The sequence below is a fragment of the Erythrolamprus reginae genome, chromosome 1 (genome assembly GCF_031021105.1).
Source record: "Erythrolamprus reginae isolate rEryReg1 chromosome 1, rEryReg1.hap1, whole genome shotgun sequence".
Classification (NCBI taxonomy): Eukaryota; Metazoa; Chordata; class Lepidosauria; order Squamata; family Dipsadidae; genus Erythrolamprus; species Erythrolamprus reginae.
The window spans coordinates 78845744-78870741 of NC_091950.1; the positions used below are offsets into that span (position 1 = coordinate 78845744).

The 24998-nt window shown below is 38.6% G+C and overlaps 1 protein-coding gene across 2 annotated transcripts in view; it reads right to left on the reverse strand.

Annotated features, from left to right (window-relative positions):
* Positions 1 to 24998, reverse strand: part of AQR (aquarius intron-binding spliceosomal factor) — a 55596-nt gene that overhangs the window by 21772 nt on the left and 8826 nt on the right. For both annotated transcript variants that reach the window (XM_070756231.1, XM_070756223.1), the window contains exons 6-19: positions 22454 to 22594; positions 21826 to 21894; positions 21035 to 21135; positions 19081 to 19157; positions 17254 to 17318; positions 14555 to 14671; positions 13949 to 14062; positions 11761 to 11864; positions 9145 to 9247; positions 7374 to 7494; positions 5012 to 5153; positions 3560 to 3738; positions 1780 to 1947; positions 635 to 804 (exon numbers count right to left, since the gene is read on the reverse strand). In XM_070756231.1, coding sequence (XP_070612332.1) covers positions 635 to 804; positions 1780 to 1947; positions 3560 to 3738; positions 5012 to 5153; positions 7374 to 7494; positions 9145 to 9247; positions 11761 to 11864; positions 13949 to 14062; positions 14555 to 14671; positions 17254 to 17318; positions 19081 to 19157; positions 21035 to 21135; positions 21826 to 21894; positions 22454 to 22594 — 1671 coding nt within the window. The remainder of the gene's footprint in view (positions 1 to 634; positions 805 to 1779; positions 1948 to 3559; positions 3739 to 5011; positions 5154 to 7373; positions 7495 to 9144; positions 9248 to 11760; positions 11865 to 13948; positions 14063 to 14554; positions 14672 to 17253; positions 17319 to 19080; positions 19158 to 21034; positions 21136 to 21825; positions 21895 to 22453; positions 22595 to 24998) is intronic.

Consider the following 24998-nt stretch of genomic DNA (forward strand, 5'->3'; position numbering starts at 1 on the left):
ATTTGATAAATTATTCAACATTTGTCATTAGTGGGAGCAATTTATCTTATTTTCTGTCATGTGAGTTAGGACTTATACAGTAACTAAATGATACTCCTCTAGGATGCAGCTATCCTATAATGTTTAATTTTAAACCTGAAAAAGTGATATTAAAGACACTGTCAAGCCCTTTTGGCATTATCTTGATGTCTCACTGTAACAAAATTACAAATAGTCTTTCAGAACTTCAAAGGAAAACAATCTACAATAAAAGTCTGAATAATCTTTTTTTTTTTGTCTTTGAGGCACATTAGAAAAAGCAAATGTCATTTTAACATATTTATTGCAATAGAAGAAATAGAAACAGATGGTTCTGTGAGATATGTTTGATTATTTGTCTTGGAATTTCACCACCACTAAACAATGCTTACTTAGCATTCATTATTCTTCCAGCGCATTAGCAATGAGATTTAACTGGAAGCAAACATTTAAGTCTATCTTATGTTTTTACCACGGCTGGTGGCACAGATTAGATAGAGACAAGTGTGATGCAAAGAAAGAAACTAAGACTCGTTTTTAAAAATTTGTGCTTAAACAAATGTTCTGGAGGGTAAAATGCAAACTAATTGGGAAAAGAAAACATATTGCAACTTACTTTAAAATTGTTTTCTTTGGGTTTTCTCCTCATTATTATATTAAATGTTTCATATACATCTTCTGTCCCACTCTGGATGGTACTGGCCATGTCTTGTTGATATTGATTAGGATCCAAGAAAATTCTAAATGTTCTTGAGTCACCTTTAAGTCTTGGTTTGGGTTCCGGCCCTGCTTGCAACGAAAAGAAAACACAAAATTGATCAAATACAAATTTAAAAAAAAGTCTTTTAGAGATTGGTTCAAGCTGTAACTTTCCAACTTATTCCACTTTTTACTGTTTCTTTCCCACATAGCCAGCTCGCTCCAATATTACATAAAATTGTTTTTCTTTATCACAACCAATAATCAACCTTCTGAAAGGAATAGTGTTTTTACATACTATTTTGAAACCACAATGGTATCCAAAGAATGCACCCCATTTCAATGTTGGATCACTGCCTTCTTAGCCGCCCCAAGTCTATGGAGAGGGGCGGCATACAAATCTAATAAATAATAATAATAATAACCTCTGGCAAAAGTTTATTTGCTGGAAGATATCATATTAAAATGCATTATTCTGAGCTCAGAAATGTGATGATGTTGTTCTAATCACTCCAGAAGGTTCTAAATCTAAATTGCTCCCAGTTTGGTTTAAATAGTATTGCACATCCCACATTTATGTTAGATATACCAACTTATCATTATTTGGTTGGGTTTAGGTAATGAATCTGAAATTTATTATCACCAATGTTGAAAATATAATGGACAATATATCTTCAAATGATAAGTTGATACTTCTTTCACAGCCTTATTTGTTCCTCCCTACACTCCGTTACCCTAGGAAAATGTATTTTGAGAGCATAGGTTATTTTTTTCTTTTCCAAGTATAAAAACAGTCAATTCAAAACTTAATCAATGACAACAGCAACACAAAACAAAATAAAGAAAGCCTGGGCTGACAAAAATCAATCATTACAGCTCCATCCCTTTAGAATGAATACTTCTTTAACATTTTTGGAAGTTCTTATTAAGGGTTGTGATTGCTGCTATTGAAATAGTGACACATATTAAAATGCATCGTTCTGATTCCAGTTTATACCCTCTCACATGGTTAGGGATGAAATTTTACAACAATAATAATTTCAATGACAATTATTATCATACCTTCTTCAATTACACGTCCCTTATCATCCAGCATACCCTGGATTTCACAGCCCCTGACATAAACAAGACCAGTTTGTTCTACAAATGGCTGCCTTCTATCAAACTTCGTACCATAAGGTTTAGTGGGTCGGACGGTAATTAGAAAACAAACATCATGTTTGCGCAAACCTAAATGGGAAAAAAAAACCAAATTCATTTTTATGCTTTTAAATATAAATTTAAATATAAATAAATGTGGTTTAAGAGAATGCAATTTAAGTCCATGGGAATAAAGTCAAATAGTTTTGAAATGACACTAATGTACCTATTTAATAAAATGTTATTTTTGTTATTGGACTTTCAGCAATGTACTGTACTTTTATTTACACCAATCTATAGACTTGTTTCCAAACAAAAGCTCTCAGTCAGAAATGTGCAACTTTACAAAGGAATCTATGAGTTATGTTTACTGTTTTCAAACAATCAATTGGGAGAGTTTTCTTTCTCCTCCCCTCTCCATTAATCTTCTGTACAGATGCCTCACAATGCTCAATAGTTTGTATTCAACTATTTAGGGTGTATAAATATTTAAATAACTATATATGATGATTTTAACTTTACTGTAATGTATCCTCCCCAACATTATAGTAGCTCTTTTGAATTTAAGGAAAAAACAAGAGAAAATAAATTTATTTATTTATTTATTTTATTTATTAGATTTGTATGCCGCTCCTCTTAAATATGTACCCGCTATAAGCATGAAAATATTATATTACAATTACCCTAAATTTGTTCTGTAGTAGCAAGGAATCTATACAGATTCACAAAAAGCTGGATTAAAATGAATTAAGAACATATTTTGGATTTTAACAGGGATCCCCTTCGAAAATATATGTAACTACATCTAATATGACACTTGTTATATTGTGTGATGAACACACACATATATATATCAATCAAGAAAGCACAGCTTGCAAGTTCCTCTAATATAGAGAACAGTTATCTCAATGTTACTTTCCTTTTCTTTATGTAAATTATATCATTTCCATATTCCTTAGTTAATTCAGCAAGAACTTTTATTAATACGCATAAAATGCCCAGTTGATTTTGGATATCTCTATGGCCATCTAGCAAATTATTTTAAAAGAGACGTTCACATTATTTTTCTATTTAATTAATTTGCCTTTCGGTAAATAGATCATGACACATAATTAATACTGTATATTCAACCATGACAGCTGAGAGGAAAATCCCAAATTATATGCAGATTGAGTATGGTTCCTGTCATTCTTGAATATTCTAGTTCTGCCTTCTTTACATCCTGAGGGTTTCCCTTGCTATCCTGTTAACACAGGATTCTGGATTGTTAGAAAACGAATTAAGCTGGTCTTAATTCAAATGTAGGATCAAATATAGTAAGTGGAGACAGGCATGTGATTTAGAGAAATAACATCTATATAGCACAACCCTGTCAATAATTCAAATGTTAGCCTTGTGATGTTTTTTGTAAAGCATATCTAATTTCTAGATTTACAAAATTTTAATTACTTTATGTTTATATGGTTTGCCATCTAATATATGCTAAGAGAAAGAGTTAAAAATAATTACATATTTGTGACTTTGAAGATTACAGTTCTCTATTCAAACTGAAGAACAATATACAGAGCAGATGTAACATTTGACAATTTGTACCATTTACATTTACTGAATAACTATAATGTTTTTTCCCAAGTTTTAACATTAATTTGAAATGAATGAATAACCTCTTAATGATTTAATATACCATCACACTCAAACATACCTTCCCATTCATCTTTGATGTTGTCTCTAATGTTCAAGTTAATTGTAACATCTGCACGGACTCTCATTGGCCAATTTTCTCCTATGTTTGGCTTTGCTACTTCTATGATGGTGAAAGAGACAATTGGCTGTGCCATTCGAGCCCATCCACCAAAGACAATGCCACCATATTCTGATTGCCTAATAAGCAAGATCAGAAATAAGAAGCTGTAAAACTTTAGACATAAAAGAATCCTCATTACAAACTTTTTTCCAAGGACTGAAATTCCTTAAAAACATCTCTAGAAACAAAGCGTAAGAAATAATCCATGGGCTTCAATTTGTTTTCATCTAAAAAGCACCATTAATTAATCTAGCCAGTTGAGTAATTATACCCAGTCCTATAATCTATCCTGTAAAATTCACTTTCTAGGTGAACATGAGAATAAAACAGAATTAAACCCATTCAACATTTTTCTCATTTAGTTAATTTCCCATAGCTTAAAAAAAAAGAATAACAAAACAAAAAGCCTTATAGGCATAGAAAATCCTTTTAAGTACAGGTAGTCTTTGACTTAAGACCACAAAAATTTCTATTGCTAAACAAGACATTTGTTAAGTGATTGTACCCCATTTAATGACCTTTCTTGCCACAGCTGTTAAGGGAATCACTGCAGTTGTTAAGTTAGCAACACAGTTGTTAAATGGATCTGGTTTCCCATCGAATTTGCTTATCAGAAGGTCACACAAGTTGATCACATGGTCCTGGGACACTGCACGTAGCACACACACAGTTTGCTCAAACCTATGTTTACTCAATTATCGACTACTCATAATCTTGCTTAGTAGTTGACCCAGACAAACACAAGTTAAAGCAGTCTTTGCTTGAAAAACCAGCTATTAATTAAATGGCATTAACAGTTAGCATAAGTCATAAATTAAGTCTAAGCAATTAGTCCTGGATATCTCAAGAAGCTTGCAAGAGTGTTTGCTGCCATTTTCATCCCATAAGTAGACTAGGGCAGCAGCCAATTAGTCCCAAGCCTTACTCCAAAGGAGACCTCCTCCTGAGGAACCATTCCTGCCTTTTGGAAGCTCTGCATGCCCATACATTATGAGGAGGAGAAACCTCCTCTTCCTCTGGCAGGGAATCCTCGCTAGCATCCTCACTGTCCGACTCAGGTACAAGCTGCATAGGCCGCTGGCACATCACCACATTAGCCACTTCTTGGACAGGATCCACTACCAGGTACACTGGCTGCTGGCAGGCCACAACACCATTATAAATATGAACCAGTTTCCAAGTGTCCAAATTATGATCATGTGACCATTGTGATCTGCAACAATCATGTGAAAAACAGTCATAAGTCTCTTTTTTCCCAATGCAGCTGTAACTTTGAACGGTCACTAAACGAGCTATTGTAAGTCGAGGACTACCTGTACATTTCTTTAATGTAACCACTGTGTACGTTACCATGGTTTCATCCTACTGACACTATCTTCAATGTCTTGTCTGATTTCATAAGTAGACTCCAGACGAAAGAGGTTGAAATTTCTCAGGAGGTAATCATGAAGAGTTAAAAACTGTAAATTCAATTTTGGGAGGGCAAGGCAGCCTGGAAGAAAAAAAAAATGGATGGGAGAAGAATGTATATCTAGTTTCTTCTGGAAATTAATGTTTTGTATTAAATACTGCAACTGCAACTCTATGCTATTTACCAGCAAGTAAGTTTCATTGAATTCAAAGGAACAATTTCTTTATAGTAGAAATACAGAAAATTACAAATCCAAGGCAGAAATCTAAACTTATTTTGTCACATATAAAAGCATATACCATATTTTTCAGTTAAATGCTTGATCTGATGAGGCCCAGTGCTATTGTATCTTATTTTAAATAGTAGAGAATAACTATACTTCCAGAAAGTCACATCCATTTTAACAGAATCTGTAAAAGTATAATCTAAAATGTAGCAGTGTCCTGTTTAATATTAAGAAAAGGCAGTGAGTTACACCTAAGTGTAATCTGAGTCATGTTTGGAGTAGATCTATTTAAAAATTGAGAGGAGTTAGTGTGACTATATTTAAGAAAACTTGCTGGCATTAATATACTGCCATAATGTACATTTCTCCAGTTATTTGCTATTTCTATGGGTCAGACACACATGCATAGAAATGCACAGCAAACTGTATATCTGTGCTATTTGCTGCTTGGGAAATTACTGGGAGACAGAGGCAGATTTGCTTTTTCCTTGTTCTCCTTACCCAAAACTAAGATGTGTTTTATACTCAAAAAAATATAGTATATTCTTCATTAAAAAGGGCTCTGGTCAAGTAAATACTCTTGCTGAAACATAGAAGACTGAGGGCAGAAAAAGACCTCATGATCCATCTAGTCTACCCTTATACTATTTTCTGTATTTTATCTTAGGATGGATATATGTTTATCCCAGGCATGTTTAAATTCAGTTACTGTGGATTTATCTACCACGTCTGCTGGAAGTTTGTTCCAAGGATCTACTACTCTTTCAGTAAAATAATATTTTCTCATGTTGCTTTTGATCTTTCCCCCAACTAACTTCAGATTGTGTCCCCTTGTTCTTGTGTTCGCTTTCCTAATAAAAACACTTCCCTCTGGACCTTATTTAACCCTTGAACATATTTAAATGTTTCGATCATGTCCCCCCTTTTCCTTCTGTCCTCCAGACTATACAGATTGAGTTCATTAAGTCTTTCCTGATACGTTTTATGCTTAAGACCTTCCACTATTCTTGTAGCCCGTCTTTAGACTCGTTCAATTTTGTCAATATCTTTTTGTAGGCGAGGTCTCCAGAACTGAACACAGTATTCCAAATGTGGTCTCACCAGCACTTTATATAGCGGTATCATAATCTCCCTCTTCCTGCTTGTTATACCTCTAGCTATGCAGCCAAGCATCCTACTTGCTTTCCCTACCGCCTGACTGCACTGTTCACCCACTTTGAGATTGTCAGAAATCACTACCCCTAAATCCTTTTCTTCTGAAGTTTTTGCTAACACAGAACTGCCAACATGTTTTAGGGTATCTAAATCTACTTCACAGAGCATATATGAAAAAGAGTGCCAGCAAATATATATAGGTCTGGATGAACTGTTCCATTTCCCGTATTTCAATTACTGAAATGGGATGGTTCCATTCTGTAATGTTCCAATCTGGAATAGGCTTATCTGAGGTAGAACTATTTCTGGAACACTTAAAAGAACACTTCAGCCCTGAACCATTCAGACTAACAATTCTGAGTGACTTAAGAGTTTGCACCCACTATGCATCTTTAAGGACATAGGTTTTCAACGATTGTGTAAAAAGTCTCTTCTAGTTGCAATGTTTAGTGAATGCACTGCCCTTGGAAATCCCTATTTTTTTCATTGTAACATCATAAAGGAAACTTGTGACTGCAGCATTAAACTATTCCTTCGTATTTTTAGAGAGCCATGCTTTCCTTCCCAAGAGACCTTTATCACAAATCTTAGGTCTTCATAGGCTAATAAAAATTAGTGAACTCTTCAGTAATCTTTGGGTTATAGAAAAATATAGGAAAATAAATATTCTTCAGCAGCTTACTCTACCTTTTCATCCAACTTCTTTTTAACTGTTTTTCTTAAAACATTTTTCCTAGAACATAGACCCAATAAGAAAAAAGGAGGCAACATCTTTCTATCCCAACAAAATAAAGGAAGACGGCTATCCAAAGGAAATAGGATGAACACTTTTCACGAAGAGATTCACTTAATTTTTAAACTCATTATCATAAAATACCGTTTTGTATTCAGAAATCTACATCTATTTCCGCAAGTTTTACCTTCTCCGGAATAGTATTCAGTTGGAACAATATTTTCATCCCAAATAATCTTCTCAGTGGGATACAGAGGCATCTGATTAAGCTGCTGAATTTGAGAAATTCTACGTTCATGTCGAGAGACCTAAAAAGCAAAAACATATTTATAAGTACTTGCCAATTGCTTGCAAATGAAATGTTCTGTGCTGGAATTAACTTGAAAGCACCAAACTATTTGGTCTCTTTCTAGCTTATCAAAAACTTATCTAAATGTTAAGTTCTGTAGAAAGAATCTTTCTAAAGATGTTCCTACTTTCAGAAGAGTCTGACATGTTGGCTATGTTATGCACAAGCAAGGGAATAATTTTTTTTACTATTCTTTAAAAAAAAATCTATAATAATCCATTTATTTTCTTAGGCTTGTTAATTTACACGCCATCAAGCGGGCGATGGCCAGGAGCCACCAAAATGAGAGAGAACTAGGGGCAGGGATTTTCAGCGGCTCCCGGCCATTGCCCGCTTGATGGAGCCTGACACCCCCCAGCGCTTCGCCTCACGCCGGGCCAGAGGGGTGGGGAGGCAGGTTCTGCCGGGCGGCTATTCAGGATCCCGGACGGCAGCTTCAAGCAGGCAGTGGGCGGGAGGGGGAGGCGGGGAGGGCTCTGACTCAGTCGCCCCTCCTACCCCCCCTCCAAGCCGAGTCGGCAGCTTGAGCCTCAGAGCCCTCTCCACCTCCACCTCCCACCCACTGCGGTGTTCGAGCAAACACCAAACCTAAACAAAGACTTCTGAAAACGTCCAGGTTCGGGTTTGGTATGCCGAACCCTGCAAAGTTTGGCACGGACCCGAACTATGCACTAATAACTACATCAAATATAGACATGAGGTTCACAATATACTTCATTGGAGATAACTATCTCCAAACTTACTAGTAAATCATTTTGACTGAATTTATTATAAGGAAAAGGTAAAGAATTGGGTTCTTTTAAAAATGTATTTCTCAACAGTTCATTCAAATAAGCTAAATAATAACAGCACTGAACAGGAGGCCTGGGCTAGTCATAGAATACATGGCAAATGTCCAGCGACACATTAGCAACATTGTAAAGAGATTTGGCTGATACCAAATACAAGGAATTGTTTGGAGTGACAATGTCACACAATATTTAGCATGACTTCCATGCAATACAAAATGTGAACATAACTAGGGCATGCTGGCAACCTGTCTATATACTAGTTTATATACCTGAAAAATGTAAGAAGAGCATTATCAAACTACCATCCATGCAAACATTGTTTCTAAAGTATTAACCAGTTTTCTCACAGGATATATTGCCTTTCAAAATGCACATAACCAACAATTAAAAGCTGCCCAAACTGATAGCTATATCATGTCAGCATGATTTTCATATTTGAATTGTGTGGATGAATTATTTCTTTCACTTGACACATACACTGATGAAATAGAATTATATTGCTTTTTCATCTTTCAAATAATCTTGACAATTCTTTATGATAGTGAGATTTTAAATTAAGTTTTTCTTTTAATTTTATTCTAATGTGTGTTTATTAAACATGGCATTTTTATAGGTGCCACAACTTTTTGGACTTTTCCTTTGTACCATAATTTATTTACATTATCTGCTCATCACCAATTCAGATTAGACCATCTGAAGTAACCCAAACCCTTATCTCTAGGTGGATAAGGACATATGCTATCATTGGACATGTTCTTCAAAACCAAGCCAAAAAAGACTTTAAGGATTCATTTTAAGCAAGAATAACTTAAACTTACCAACAGCTCAAGCAGAAAGTCTTTTTCATAATTTGTATTTTCTCCTTCACATAGTGCTGGCAGTAAGCAGAGATATGATGCCACCTGGTGGAGTGTATTTGGACTAAATAATAAAGAAATGTGTTAAGAATCATTAGGCTTTTGTGGAAAAAATGGGCTACTTATTTTAATATTTTCATTTACTTATAATATAAAAAGGAGACCAGGAATGATTTGCTTGGTCTAATAGTTCCAACTAGTAAAGTTATATTATAGTGAAACTGCCCATATTCAGTTGCAATGCATACAGTACTTCATCAAGATTTAGTATTAGGTATATGAGCAAACTCACGTATGTAACCAGGGAAGCACTCCTAAATTAAACTTGTAAAATTGATTTTTCATTATGTTCAAACAAAAGTGGTGTGCTTAAGACATTGCTGGTTAATCAAATAGAAATAATAAGTCCAGTGTACATAGCTAGGTTCTTCAGTTTAATTGTAAAGGGCATGAGCCAGATCTTACGTAATGTGAAACTAAATGACAAATGAAGACATAGGAAGATCTACTTGAGCATATCCCGGCCTATGCACCTTATGTGAAATACTACATTGTGGTTATTAAATGCGTACCATACCAACACTTGTGTTGCATCACCTGTAAAGTCATGGAATCAATTATAAATCTATCACCTTCCACTTAGACACAATAAACCTGCTTTCTAACAAAATTTGTCTTGTAATCTGTAACTTCTACACTGCAGAAACATTTGGACTACACATTTTGACCAGGGTAAAGGAATAGATGCAATTTACATAGACTTCTGCAAAGACTTTGATTCACTGGTGCATGACAAATTATTGTTAAAACCAAGTTCTTATGGCATTTCCAGATCTCTGCGTGGATAGCCGTGTTCCTATCAAACAGGCAACAAGTAGTCAAAATATGGAGGGCCCTATCAAATCCGGCATGTTAACAGTGGTGTCCGCCACAGTATTCTATGACTCACACTCTTTCTGTTTTAGTTGATGGGACCCAGAGAAGACCAAGAAGAGCCTTCTTTGTGGGGTCCCGAGTCCTCTGGAACCAGCTCCCCACAGAGATTCGTACTGCCCCCACCCTCCTCGCCTTTCGTAAGAGTCTTAAGATTCATTTTTGTCGTCACGCTTGGGCCAATTAGATCTAAGCCCCTGGCCAACAAATGATTGTATGATTGTTGTACAAATGGGTGTGATTGATTCTTAATTTAATCAAAGATTTTAGATTGTTTTGTAGTTTAATCAGAGTTTTAAGATTTTTTTGTAGTTTTAATTAATTGGATTGATTTTATTGTGATTTGCTATTTCTTTTATATGTTGTAAGCCACCCCAAGTCTTCGGAGAGGGGTGGCATAGAAATCCAACAAACAAACAAACAAACAAACAAACACTGTGGTGCCCTTATCGGTCACTTGGAGTTATGTGGTAGAAGGCGATCTCGAAGATAGTCTGGCCTAAGCCATGTAGGGCTTTAAAGGTAATGACAACACCTTAATTGTATCCAGAGACAAATCAGGAGCCAGTGCAGTTCGCAGAGGATTTGTGCGATGTGGGTGAACCTAGGTGCACCCACAACTTGGGCAGCTGCATTCTGGACCAACTGTAGTCTCTGAACACTCTTCAGGGGTAGCTCCATGTAGACCATGTGGCAATAATCTAACTGTGAAGTGACAAGGGCATGAATGACTGTGAGAAGAACCTCCTGGTCCACAGTAGACTATGAGTAGAACCTCCTGATTCTAGTGCAATTGGTGCACTATGCAAACCTGTTCAAAGGTCCCCATAGCTACAGCTGTCAAATATTGTTCTAATCTTAGCTGTGAGTCCAGGAGGATACCCAAATTGTGAACCCATTCTGAGGGGGGCAATTTCTCCCTTCCCCCCAGAACCAAGGATGAACAGTCAATATAATCTTTCGGAGGCAACACCCACAGCCACTCAGTCTTGTCAGGATTAGGTCTGAGCCTGTTAACTCCCATCCAGACCCCACAGCCTCCAGGGACTGGCACATCATATCCATAGCTTCACTGAACTGACGTACGGTGGAGATATATAACTGCATGTCATCAGCATATTGCTGATAGCCCACCCCGTATTGTCGGATGATCTCACCCAGTGGTTTCATATAGATGTTAAATAGGAGAGGAGAAAGGACCGAACCCTGTGGCATCCTGTAAACAAGGGTTCTCGGATTCAACTTCTGTCCTCCTACCAACATTGACTGGCCAGATAAATAGGAGGAGAACGACCACAACATGGTGCCTCCCACTCCCAGCTCCCTTAGTCATCGCAGAAGGATACCATGGTCAATGGCATTGAAAGCAACTGAGAGGTCAAATAGCACCAAGATAGAGAAATGACCCCCATCTCAGGCTTGCCAGAAATCATTCATCAGAGTGACCAAAGCAGTTTCCGTGCTGTAGCCAGTTCTTAAGTCCGATTGAAAAGGGTCTAGATAATCTTTTTCACCCAATAATCACAGGAGTTGGAGTGCCACCACTTTCCCTACAACCTTTCCCACAAAGAGCAGGTTGGAGATTAGATGAAAGTTTATCAACCCCCAAAAAACCTTAACCAAAGTATGATAATTATGATGTACCTTAGAGGCCCAAAAATCTTTAGCAGAGAATCACGTGTATCTACAGCAGATACATTTGACAGGGCAAAACTGTACAGTTCCGGAAAGTGTGCAAAGGCAGCTCTCTGAAAACCAACCAAGAATCAGGATTAGAATCAAAAATCCTTATCATCTACATAATTTGCAATTTACAAGACAAGCTTGTATATTCATAATAATATAATACAGATCTGCATTCTCTTCTAATCTGTGAAACACCATGTACATTTTGATACTATACATTTTTTCAACTACTGAAATTTTCAGTCTATGGCAGTCTGTTCTCTTTGATAATTTCAGTCTCAAATAAAGCAGGCTCAAATTAAACCCAAAGTTGCTATTCATACATAAAGGTTCTCCATTGGTGCCAGTCTTATCCCTAATAGGAACTATCTCTGTAACAGCAGGTTTCTAGTTCAAGAGTGTTTTTGGACTTGTGGTTACTACTTGGACAGCATATGAAGGCTGTGTCCCAAGAACAAGGGGACACAATCTGAAGTTAGTTGGGGGAAAGATCAAAAGCAACGTGAGGAAATATTATTTCACTGAAAGAGTAGTAGATCCTTGGAACAAACTTCCAGCAGACGTGGTTGGTAAATCCACAGTAACTGAATTTAAACATGCCTGGGATAAACATATATCCATCCTAAGATAAAACACAGGAAATAGTATAAGGGCAGACTAGATGGACCATGAGGTCTTTTTCTGCCGTCAGTCTTCTATGTTTCTATGTGTGTAGAGTTACTTTTGGTCAGCTTTGGCTGGTACACAAATTGTGTGCTTACTTTATCATAATTTCATTACCATTGCATAAGTATTTGCAATGTGCTTTACATGCGGCTGTCTGAATATTAAAATCAGTGCAGAATGTGATATCCCGTGTCTTCAATGCTTTCTCAACACTTACACCTATATTGAGGACCCTGAACCATTATGGGGACATTTGGAGAAAGAGATTTCTAAAGAGCAGGCTCCATTCCAGTGGTGCTTCAGAAATCTCCTTCTCTAAAATTGATATGAACTAGGCTTTCAAAACAATGAAAGAACTGAACCCACAAGGAGAATGGTGCAAGCTGGCCTTGATAAAAAGCCCATGCCTTGCATAGGCTGAGTGTGCCTGTCAGGAATTGGTGAAAAACAGAGAAGGTAAGTGGGATATTCTGGAGGGGCAGGGAGCAGACCAAGGCCTCCCAAGTCTTGAAAGGCAGGGAGCATTGTGAAGCCCCCCTGGGCCATAGCAGCTTTGTACACTAGTTGGCCAAATGGATGGCTGAGACAGGGAAGGAATATATGGGTGGGGAAAACTGAAACACCCTTGCAGTGGTAAGTGCAAATGTACTGTCAAGCACCCGAATTGGGGGCGCTGCAATGGCTCTAGGTTTGTGCATAGATTGTAAGCCCTTTTGTTCAATACCATCGTAATGTTGAATAGACACTGAATGTATGCACAAGTCACCTGTATGTCCATCTGTATGAGTCCACCTGTATGAGTATGCCTGTATCTAGATATGATTCGGATTATATAGAAGCAACTGAATACATTTATTATGAAGTGTAATGCTACACATATTGTATTTCCAAACATATACCCATGCTTTCAACTTCATAGCAATAGCACTCAGACTTATATATTAATATAAAACCCACCTCTGCCGCCAGGCATGGGGGAATTAAGATTTCTTCTCCCCCTAGGCCGTTACAATTGTATGCATGGTGTGTTTGTATGTATGTTTGGTTTTGTATATTAAGGGGTTTTAATTCGCTTTTAGTATTGGATTATTATTGTATGCTGTTTATAATTGCTGTTAGCCGCCCCGAGTTATCGGAGAGGGGTGGCATATAAATCCAATAAAACTTGAAACTAATCCATAATTACAGCCCTGTCTAAGTGGTTTACAGAGTCAACATATTGTCCCCAACAATCTGGGTCCTTGTTTTACTGCCCTTGGAAGAATGAAAGTGAAGATCAAAATCATGGCAGTGGGCAGATTAGGTTGCAATACTGCATTCTGTGACACCAAGGCCTTTTTATATCCTTCTATCTCAGCATAAATACTTAAGAACCAGTGATATATAAAACAAATCTTTTCCAAAGCCAACTTTGATAAAGAGTTTTATTTTTAAAAAAAATCTTGAAAGAAATCTTAGAAAAGTCTGAAGGACTAATTACCTGGAGGGAAGTAATTCTATCATAGTGAATTGTAGTCATTTCATTTGCAGTCAAAGCATTTCCAGTCTGATCATTAATTTCAAATCCAGTGTAGAATTTGAGCATATCCAAAAGCTGGAATAAAAAAGTAATATGTGAAACCAAATAAAACATAGCTGTATCATGAAAGTTTTATTCTAGTACCCATGTAGTTTATAACTGTCCAGATATTCACTAATTTAGGGTATGGCTGGTAATGTTTAAGCAATGATTTATGAATAATGTGACAATGGCAAATATTTAGAAAACTTTTTATATTCTATTTAAATTTTTTAAGGTTTGGAAGTCATTTTAAAATGCATGTATAACTTGAAAATTGATCATCATCAGAAAAATCCAAACAGAATTAGACTTAAACTAATAGTTACAACCCAAGGAAACCTTATTCACTTCTATATAAACATCAGAAGAACAATCAGAGGCAGGAAAGATTGGCAATAGCTGTTAACCATCCCAAATTTCTACCAATAGCAAGCGATGCCCACTTGCCCATTCTCACCTTTCAGTTGTAATACTGCAATCCTTCATGAAATTCCAAGAAATTCAGTAAATAAAAACAAGTCTCACCTGGCAGAAAAGATGTCCCTCTTTGTCCCTTTTTGCTAGGCTGGATAAATAACAATGTACAACTAGGTGGGAATCATCTAGTACAGTATTAAACCATCGCCGTGTTGGAAGAAGAGCCTAACAAAGAAAATATCACACCCTGCAATGTTATGCAAGTCATTGTTTAATCACATTTATTACTCAATCACTAGTTAGGTTTCAGAGCTCATTAAAAAGTGTGAATAGTTTTTAAAGGTCTCTACTCTAATGATGTAAAAAAACCAAGTCCTGCTCAATCATTTATAGTGATAAAATGTAAGAAACCAAATATTCAGACTTTTTGAAAGTGGAACAGAAATTGAATTAATATTTTCTGATAAAGATCGTAGTTGAAATTGATACCTCTTAAACAGAGATAAACATTTCTTTCTTGACATGAAATCACACTAAGTCAGTGATGATTAACTTTTTCAGGACCAAGTGTCAAAATTGGAGCATGCATGCACTGGAACTCAGAAGAGAGCAGCTAGCCAGTGCACATGTGCGCAGCAGCCAGCTGCTCTTCTGGGTTCCGTCATGCACATGCTGGTCTAGCATGCATGCGCGCGACAGAACCTGGAAGAGCAGCTGGGAACGGCACACATGCCCACAGAGAGGGCTCTACATGCCCCCTCTGGATTCACAATCACAGCACTAGGCCTTGGAGTGAAGCATAAGTTTACCAGTGTGCAAAAAAAAATCAATCAAAGAGAATAAATCCAGAAACCCGGTGGTTAAAATAAATATGAAGTATTGTTAAAATAAATATGAAGTATTATACAAACAGATTGTAACTGTTTGTATAATGGGTGTTACTGTAAATTTTATTATTTTATTAAATAAAAGCACTGATATTTTCTAAAATAAAAGATATTAAAAATTGGAATAATTCCTGGTACTAAACTACTTCTTATTTTAAATTTCAGCATTTAAAGCAACAGGAAAGAAAACCAAGAAAATGCAGCAAATATTGACATTATCAATCATATTATCAATCATATTTGGACCGGGAGTCACTGCTCACAGTCACTCACGCCTTCATTACCTCGAGGCTCGACTACTGTAATGCTCTCTACATGGGGCTACCTTTGAAAAGTGTTCGGAAACTTCAGATCATGCAGAATGCAGCTGCGAGAGCAATCATGGGCTTTCCCAAAAATGCCCATGTAACACCAACACTCCGCAGTCTGCATTGGTTGCCAATCAGTTTCCGGTCACAATTCAAAGTGTTGGTCATCACCTATAAAGCCCTTCATGGCACCGGACCAGGGTATCTACGAGACCGCCTTCTGCCGCACGAATCCCAGCGACCAGTTAGGTCCCACAGAGTGGGCCTCCTCCAGGTCCCGTCAACAAAACAATGTCGTTTGGCGGGGCCCAGGGGAAAAGCCTTCTCTGTGGCGGCCCTGGCCCTCTGGAACTAACTCCCCCCGGAGATTAGAATTGCCCCCACCCTCCTTGCCTTTCGTAAGCTCCTTAAAACCCACCTCTGCCATCAGGCATGGGGGAACTGAGATATTTTTTTCCCCTAGGCCTTTACAATTCATGTATGATATGTTTATATGTATGGATGTTTGGTTTTACAATAAGGGTTTTTTAGTTGTTTTAGTATTGGATTTACATGCTGTTTTTTGTTACTGTTGTTAGCCGCCCCGAGTCTATGGAGAGGGGCGGCATAAAAATCCAATAAAATAAATAAATAAATAAATAAATAATGTATGACCAATATTAAAACTCTTTTTCATGTAATACACTTAATAAAATTATGTGCAATATACTGGGAGGCGAGGATGGATTTAGGTGTGTTTGTTATATTATCCCTCTAATCTTTAACCTATTTTTCAAAGTAGCATGTTTGATTACCAAATTTCAAAACTGACAAAAAATGCTAAAGCACACTTATGATACTGTAACTTATAAAAAATATGGAATTGCATATATTGCCAAATAGATGGAAAGGAATTTTTCTCCTCATAATATCAGAATGAACAATGCACAAAACCAGCTTGGAAGTCTATTCAAAAAGCTACTGCCACTAAATAAGCTCTTACTATAGCCTAGATCAGTGTTTCCCAACCTTGGCAACTTGAAGATATCTGGACTTCAACTCCCAGAATTCCTCAGCCAGCATTTGCTGGCTGGGGAATTCTGGCAGTTGAAGTCCAAATATCTTCAAGTTGCCAAGGTTGGGAAACACTGTCATAGATCAGTGATAGTGAACCTTTTTTCCCCTCAGGTGCCAAAAGAGTGTGCATGCACGCTATCATGCATGCATGAGTGCCCACAGCCAGAATTCAATGCCTGGGGATGATGAAAACAGCTTCCCCAACCCCCCAGAGGCCCTCTGGAGGCCAGAAATGACCTATTTCCCAACTCCTGGTAGGCCCAGTATGGTTGTGTTTCGCCCTCTCCAGGCTCCAAAGGCTTTCCTGGAGCCATGGGAGGGTAAAAACGCCCTTCCCTCCCTCAGAGGCTCTCTGGAAGCCAAAAAACGTCCTTCCAGAGCCTCTGTGTGAGCCAAAAATCAGCTACCCAGCACTAACATGCACGTTGGAGGTGAACAAGGGCAATGGCTTGCGTGCCCTCAGATATGGTTACGCATGCCACCTGTGCCACAGGTTCGCCCTCACTGGCCTAGATGATATTGTAAAAGAACTAGCATAGTCTTGTAATTGTTTTACCTCTAAATCTATCATGAATTCAATAAACCTTTCACAGTAGCGCACTTTATCCATACAGGGGGCATCTAGAAGAAAACAAAACATAGACAATTATATATGATCTCAAGGACCTTGGTGGAGTTGTGGTTAGAATGCAGCATTGCAAGCAAACTCTGCCCACAGTTCAATCCTGACATGGCTCAAGATTAACTCAATCGGAGAGGAGAACCAGAAACACTACGACAAGACAGGCTGGGAAATAACGGAGTTCCAATGAACTTCACGAAATCCATCCTGACAAACCGCTGTTGGAGGGTCTTCAGGCCGGAACCATACTGAAGGGACGGTGAAGAGGAGGTATCTTGGACAACCCAAAGGAGCAGGCAAGTTCCTGGAGTGGTCAAAGACAGCTTTTGGGACCGCCAGTGGTGGGCATTTTTGGATGACAGCTGGGGTAACTGGACCAGGTTTATGTGCAGGAGTGGTGTTTGGACAAAGTCCTCAAACCGAGTGATAAAGTGACCAATTTACAGATAAAAGCAACTTTTAATTTGGAATTTTAAAGAATTTCCAAAGCTGAAATAGCAGCTACAGTGGTATCCCTACCTAAGAACGCCTCTACTTATGAACCTTTCTAGATAAGAACCGGGTGTTCGAATTTTTTTTGTCTCTTCTCAAGAACCATTTTCCACTTACAAACCTGAGCCTCCAAAACTGTAACCGGAAAAGGCAGGGAGAAGCCTCCATGGGGCCTCTCCAGGAATCTCCTGGGAGGAAACAGGCCCAGAAAAGGTGGGGAGAAGTCTCCATGGGGGGGGGGCCTCTCTAGGAATCTCCTGGGAGGAAACAGGACCTCCACCCTCCCTGTGATTTCCCCAATCGCACACATTAGTAGTTTTTACATTGATTCCTAGGGGGAAAATTGCTTCTTCTTACAAACTTTTCTACTTAAGGACCTGGTCACGGAACGAATTAAGTTCGTAAGTAGAGGTACCACTGTGTTTGGCACCTGGGAATGGAACAAAGGAGGGGGGGGGGAATGCAGGCTAAAGCATCAAAGCCCAAGATAATTATCTTATTTTGATATAATTTGAATTGGAGAAACATAAATGATAGAAGGAAGAAATTGGTTAGAAAATCTCTTTTTTGTGGATTTAAAGCTATTCATTGACAGTTTTCATAATCAACTGGGAGTATATTGCAGAGTGGAGACTGCCATCTACTGGAGAGAAGAAAACATGCAACAATTGTAACAATTTGTGAACTGCAGAAGAGAAAGTGCAACCGTCTGGCCTTGACTGTAAGGAGATAATGTAGAAAGGTTGGGAATTCTTAAGGAGTGTTTGTTTTGCCTAGATTGCTTGGCTTTGTTTTTCTACAGTGGCGGAGGACAAAAATTTTGGAATAAAATTCGATTGGACTATTATTTGAATTGGATTTAATAGAAATTGAAAATAAAAAAGAGAGTATATGGACCTTAAGTTTTAACTTAATGTGATCTATCATAAAAAGCTAATTGGTAATATGGAGATTCAGATGTATGGAGAATTATTTGTTATGTTAAGAAAATGTATGTGAAACTATAAAATAGGATTAAAAAGCAATACCAGGTAGATAATACCTTGTCCCCCTCCCTCCATTTGAGAGAGCAGCTACAAGAATCAAGGAAAGAGGAACTCTGGACAAACAAACATTAAAGCTTAGAATTTTATTTTCTATTTGGGATTTTCTCCACTGCACATGGGTAAGAATGATCTTAGATGAATGTTTCTTTAAATCTTATGCCTTTGCCCATTAAGCCAAACATTAAAAAAGGGAAGGGAGTACTTGCCCATATCAACTACTTACCTGAAATGAATATTGACTTTAATACAGAGATAAATTTCTGGATAAGCTGTGAAAGGAATCTCCTTTCCTGATATGTCCTGCAATATACACACAAAAGAAAAACCAGTGGAACTCTGCCTTAAACAGCCATTTGAAATTGGCATGGCCCCTATGTCATCAATGGTTTTGACTAAAAGTTTTTTATGGAAAGTCGAATAGTAAAGGAAAATATTTGTAAGTGAGGATGAACTGTGTTCTCTGAGTTTGGTTGTTTTTTTGCAGATCTTTCCTTACCCAAACTACCTAACATCATCAGTGCTAGAAGCAATACACTGATGATGTTACCTAATTTGATGATGATTAATAATGTGGCTAATAATAATGATCTTCCTACCCTCCAGCCATAGCATGATCCCTAGAACTTGCATAATAATACTAATAATAATACTAATAATAATAATAATAATAATAATAATAATAATAATAATAATAATAATTTATTAGATTTGTATGCTACCCCTCTCTGAAGACTCGGGGCGGCTCACAACAATAATAATAACAATGTTACAATGGAACAAATCTAATATTAAAAAACATCTAAAACCCCCATCATTTAAAAACCATACAACACACGCATACCAAACATAAAATATAAAAAGCCTGGGGGAGGTGTCTCATGCCTGGCAATACAGGTGAGTCTTAAGTAATTTGCGAAAGACAAGGAGGGTGGGGGCAGTTCTAATCTCTGGGAGGAGTTGATTCCAGAGGGCCGGGGCTGCCACAGAGAAGGCTCTTCCCCTGGGGCCCGCCAAACGACATTGTTTAGTCGACGGGACCAGGAGAAGGCCAACTCTGTGGGACCTTATCGGCCGCTGGGATTCGTGCAGTAGAAGGCGGTTCCAGAGGTATTCTGGTCCGATACCATGTAGGGCTTTAAAGGTCATTACCAACACTTTGAATTGTGACCGGAAACTGATCGGCAGCCAGTGCAAGCCACGGAGTGTTGGTGAAATGTGGGCAAATCTGGGAAGCCCCACGATAGCTCTCGCGACTGCATTCTGTACGATCTGAAGTTTCCGAACACTTTTCAAAGGTAGCCCCATGTAGAAAGTGTTGCAAGTAGTCGAACCTTGAGGGGATGAGGGCATGAGCGACTGTGAGCAATGACTCCCTGTCCAAATAGGGCCACAACTGGTGCACCAGGCGAACCTGGGCAAACGCCCTCCTCGCCACAGCCGAAAGATGGTGTTCCAATGTTAGCTGTGGATCGAGGAGGACGCCGAAGTTGCGAACCCTCTCTGAGGGGGTAAATAATGGATGGACAGATGGAATTGTCCTTGGGAGACAAAACCCACAACCACTCCGTCTTGTCAGGGTTGAGTTTGAGCTTGTTGACACCCATCCAGACCCCAACAGCCTCCAGGCATCAGCACATCACTTCCACTGTTTCGCTGACTGGACATGGGATGGAGATGTATAACTGGGTATCATCAGCATACTGATGATACCTCACCCCATGCCCTTGGATGATCTCACCCAGCGGTTTCATGTAGATATTAAATAGCAGGGGGGAGAGGACGACCCCTGAGGCACCCCACAAGGGAGAAACCTAGAGGTCGACCTTTAACCCCCCACTAACACCGACTGCGACCGACCGGAGAGGTAGGAGGAGAACTACTGGAGGACAGTGCTAAATGGGTACACCATAGATTATTGTGGGTTTGTTATAAGATGGGTGAGGGGAGGGAGACAGAGAGGTAGGAGGTGGGGGCATACAGATAAATTGTAAATCCACTTTGCTGTAAGAAAGCTAGGTCATGGAACATATTGTATGCTTTTGCCTTCTAATCCTAGCTAGAGGAGGTATCATGGCCTGCCCAATTTCTAACTTTTCACCACATAGCTTCAAAATGAATTTCAGCTAAGCTCAAGAACTACTATTAAGCAACAGTGGTAGGGTTATTGTTAAACTTACTGTAATCGTGTCTTTTCATCCATTTTCTCATCATTCTTCTGGATCAAATTCCAAAATTTTTTAAGCTTTGGTGTCTTTTTCAATTCAAGTTGTAGACGTGCCTAGAATTGAGGGTTTTATTTAATTTTTCAAAATACCAGTACTGCAGCATTTCCATTTACCTATTATGTTCCTAGTTTCATTTAAAAATAAATATGGCAAAGGAACTTGTTTTCCCATTAAAATACAAGGTAAACCAACATTATAGCATACAGTTTCACACAAAGTGTGAACTAAATCATGGTTACATACAGTATATTGATACAGCCATTGAAATTTAGTTTTGTTTGCATTCCTCAGCAGACATGAATGGGGAGGTGGGATAAGCTACAAAAGAGCACTAAAAACCATATAGCATGCAACAAACATTACTGTTATTTGTATATAAAGGCTTAACTGATAATACAAATAAATAAGTATAAGTATTAGTTAAGGCATAAATCTTGAAACTGGGAGTTTGAATTGCAATCCTGCCTTGGCACAAAGCCAGCTGGTTGACCTTGAGCTACTAATTTCTCTATGCCCTAGGAGGAAGGCAATGGTAAACAATTTCTGAAAAACCTTGTCAAGAAAACAACAGAAATTTGTCCACGTAGTGTTCAACTATTGAAGACAACTGAACAAAAGGGGAAAAAAAGATAAAACCAGAAAATTTTACCTGTCTGTGTCTTCACTATAATCATAAACATAAACATCTATATCTATACCACAGGGTTCTGAGATCTTTTAATCATTTATCTTAGACAACTTACAGGCTGCAGTCCCATCCACATTGGGAGAGAGATGAGTTGTTGGATTTGCTCTCTGATCAAGTCCACTTCCTGTCAAAAAAATTTAGACAGGAATTTAGTAGTTTATACAGATTTAGATGCATCTTATAGGATTGTGTACAACAGGCTGTATTTCTAAAATATGGCTACTCATTCTGTCTTGCTGCACTTATTTCCCTTCCAATTCATGAGAATAGCTTTTAGTTAAAGAGTAAGAAAGCACAATTTCATGAACTGAAAATTCCCTCCAAAATGTATTAATGATTCAAAGTTAATATTCCAAGCAGCTACTGGAACATTTCAGTCTATTTTCTACTATTCTTGATTTGCTTCCAAGCTCTAGATTTTATGTTAGTTCCATAACCTCTGTTTGACCACTCTAGTAGCATATTTTACTTTAGTGCCTCAAAATATTGCTTTTAGCTTTCTTGTAGTGCAATAGTTTGGAGGGGGGAGGAGATTTGTTTGTGTTGTTTTTATTTTAAAAACAAACCAGGCTAGCAATGCTAACAAAGAATGATGCTATAGTGAAGGGGTATTACAGGAGGCACTTTTTCACTATATACTAAAAGTATTATTAATTGTAATAATATTTGAGAAATAAACTTACCAAACTATTGAAACAATGATCAAGGAACAGCAAAAGTATTGTCTGCTCCTGCAGAGTGATTTCACTATTTTTCTCTGCCAAAGAAGCCACCAGCACACGTTTGAAAAAGAATGGAAAATGCTGTTGCTTCTTCTTGAATGTCTAACCAAAAAAAACAGAAGTAGAAGCATTCAGATGCAACAACATTTGGGGAAAATAAAGATCTTGAGACAAATACAAGTTCTGTTCCCACTTTCATATCCAAGTAGTATAGGAATATAAAGACTTGTCATTTCTAACTCCTATAATTTTACTGAAAGATTAGAACATGCTTCTCACATGTTGAAGTATAAGGCTTGCATAGACCAGGGCTGTCAAACTCGTAGCCCATGGGCCTGTTGTGTCACACGTTGGCCATGCCCACAGCTGGTTTAGTAAAGGGGAAAATAATCCCGATATGAAAAGTGACGCTTAACCTCTCATACTTAAAACTGAATCTGAAGATTAAGAAATGAAGAACACAATAAATTCACTAAGACATTCAACTTTACTGAGATTGTTTCCTCCCTCAACTAATACCTGCCCATAAGCATCCTCTCAGCCTGCAACAAATAAAAAGGAAAAGTAAGGCTAGCGGGATTCCATTGAAAGGCCAGTCCCCACCATGGTTTTCCTTTCTCTCCACTGCCATCTTTCAACATGCGGAGAGGGGCGGCATACAAATCTAAATAATAAATAAATAATAAATAAAATCTATTGTATCCTTACAATTTATATTGACTGGTTCCTAATATGGTTGGATTGCTTATTTGTACCCAGGCTATCATTAAGTATTGTACCTTATGATTCTTGATGAACCTATCTTTTATTTTATGTACACTGAGAGCCTATACACCAAAACAATTTCCTTGTGTGTCCAATCATACTTGGCTAATAGAATTCAGTTCAATTCTATCCTGTCCTATTCCATCACACTCCAAGGGAAAGAAAGCTGGGAAGCAACTTGAAGGGGAATCAAGAATATTTGGCTGCTACAATGTTTTATCTTAGCTTCTGCTTTCTCTCTGAACCTATGCAAATCATTCAAATGAGGGCTTCACTTATGGCAAAGCCACATGAAGTACCACTCCTCAAAGCTCAAGCTGGATATGCCGCGAGGCCAATCTGAGGATTTGCCCAGATCCTCTACACATGCTCAGAAGAAATTCCCTATGAGTGAACATGGAAGCGTGTGACAGTTCAATTACATGAAGTTGGAGAAGGGTAAAGCTGGTTTTCATTTCCCACATAGTAACCTTATATTAGTAAGATAGATAACCCACCGTATATACTTGACTATAAGTCGACCCGATTATAAGCCGAGGCATCTACTTTTGCCACAAAAACAGAGAAAATGCATCTACTTTTGCCACAAAAACTAAGAAAATGCAGTGGCTACTGATAACTTATAAAAATGGAAACCAATAAAATTACATCAATTGAGGCATCAATAGATTAAATAGAAAGATAGATAGATAGATAGATAGATAGATAGATAGATAGATAGATAGATAGATGATAAATAGATGATAGAGATAGATAGACAGACACACAGACAGACAGACAGACAGACAGACAGACAGGTAGCTAAAATAAAATAAAATAAAATGAACCGGCCAGACCCCTTTTACCCCATCGTCCCCAGACAAAAAGCAACTCTTCAGACGCTTCCCTCTGGCGTCTTGCGAGCGTGAAAATTATTTTTCACTGAAATAACCTTTTTTCCCCTCCCCCTGCTGCCAGAAGAAGTGCGGGAAGAGGGAGGCAAACAGGAGAGGGAGCCCCCTTCACTGCAGATGATAGACAGACAGACAGACAGACCCCTTTTCCCCCATCGCGCCCAGCCAAAAATCAAGCCGCCGCAATCCCTGCCCGGGGACTGGGCAAAGAAGGAGAGAGATAGAGAAGCCCAGCTACTGTTGTCGATTCTTCCGCTTAGCATTCTCTCTCCCCGCCCCCCCTGAACTCTACCCCTTCACACACCTCCACCGAGCCATTCTGAGATTTGAGCCTAAGAGAGGCGGAGAGGCTCCTTGGGACAAGCGAGGCAAGCGATCAGCGGCTTCCCAAGAGCGCACAAACTTTCTGCGGAGCTTCTTCCTCTCTCCTTGCAGCGAAGCAGCCAGACGCTGCACTGCAGAAGCTGTCCGGGCGGAGAAGCCATGGACGATGCAGCTGCCTCGGGGAAGCAGGCGGCAGGCGATGCGGGAGGCGGCTTCTAGTTGGGATGCCTGGAACTGAGCGAGTCAGCCAAGGCTATGGGGCCCTGTCCTGCCAAGCTCCCTCCACCGAGCCATTCTGGGATTCGAGCCTAAGAGAGGCTGACTCACTTGATTCCAGGCTTCCCCGAGGCAGCTGCATCGTCATGAGGAGAGAAGAAGCTCCATGGAAAGCTTGTGCGCTCTTGGGAAGCCGCTGATCTCCTGCCTCGCTTGTCCCGAAGAGCCTCTCCATCTCTCTTAGGCTCGAATCCCAGAATGGCTTGGTTCTTTCAGTGAAAAATAATTTGTGCATTCTCAAGACGCCA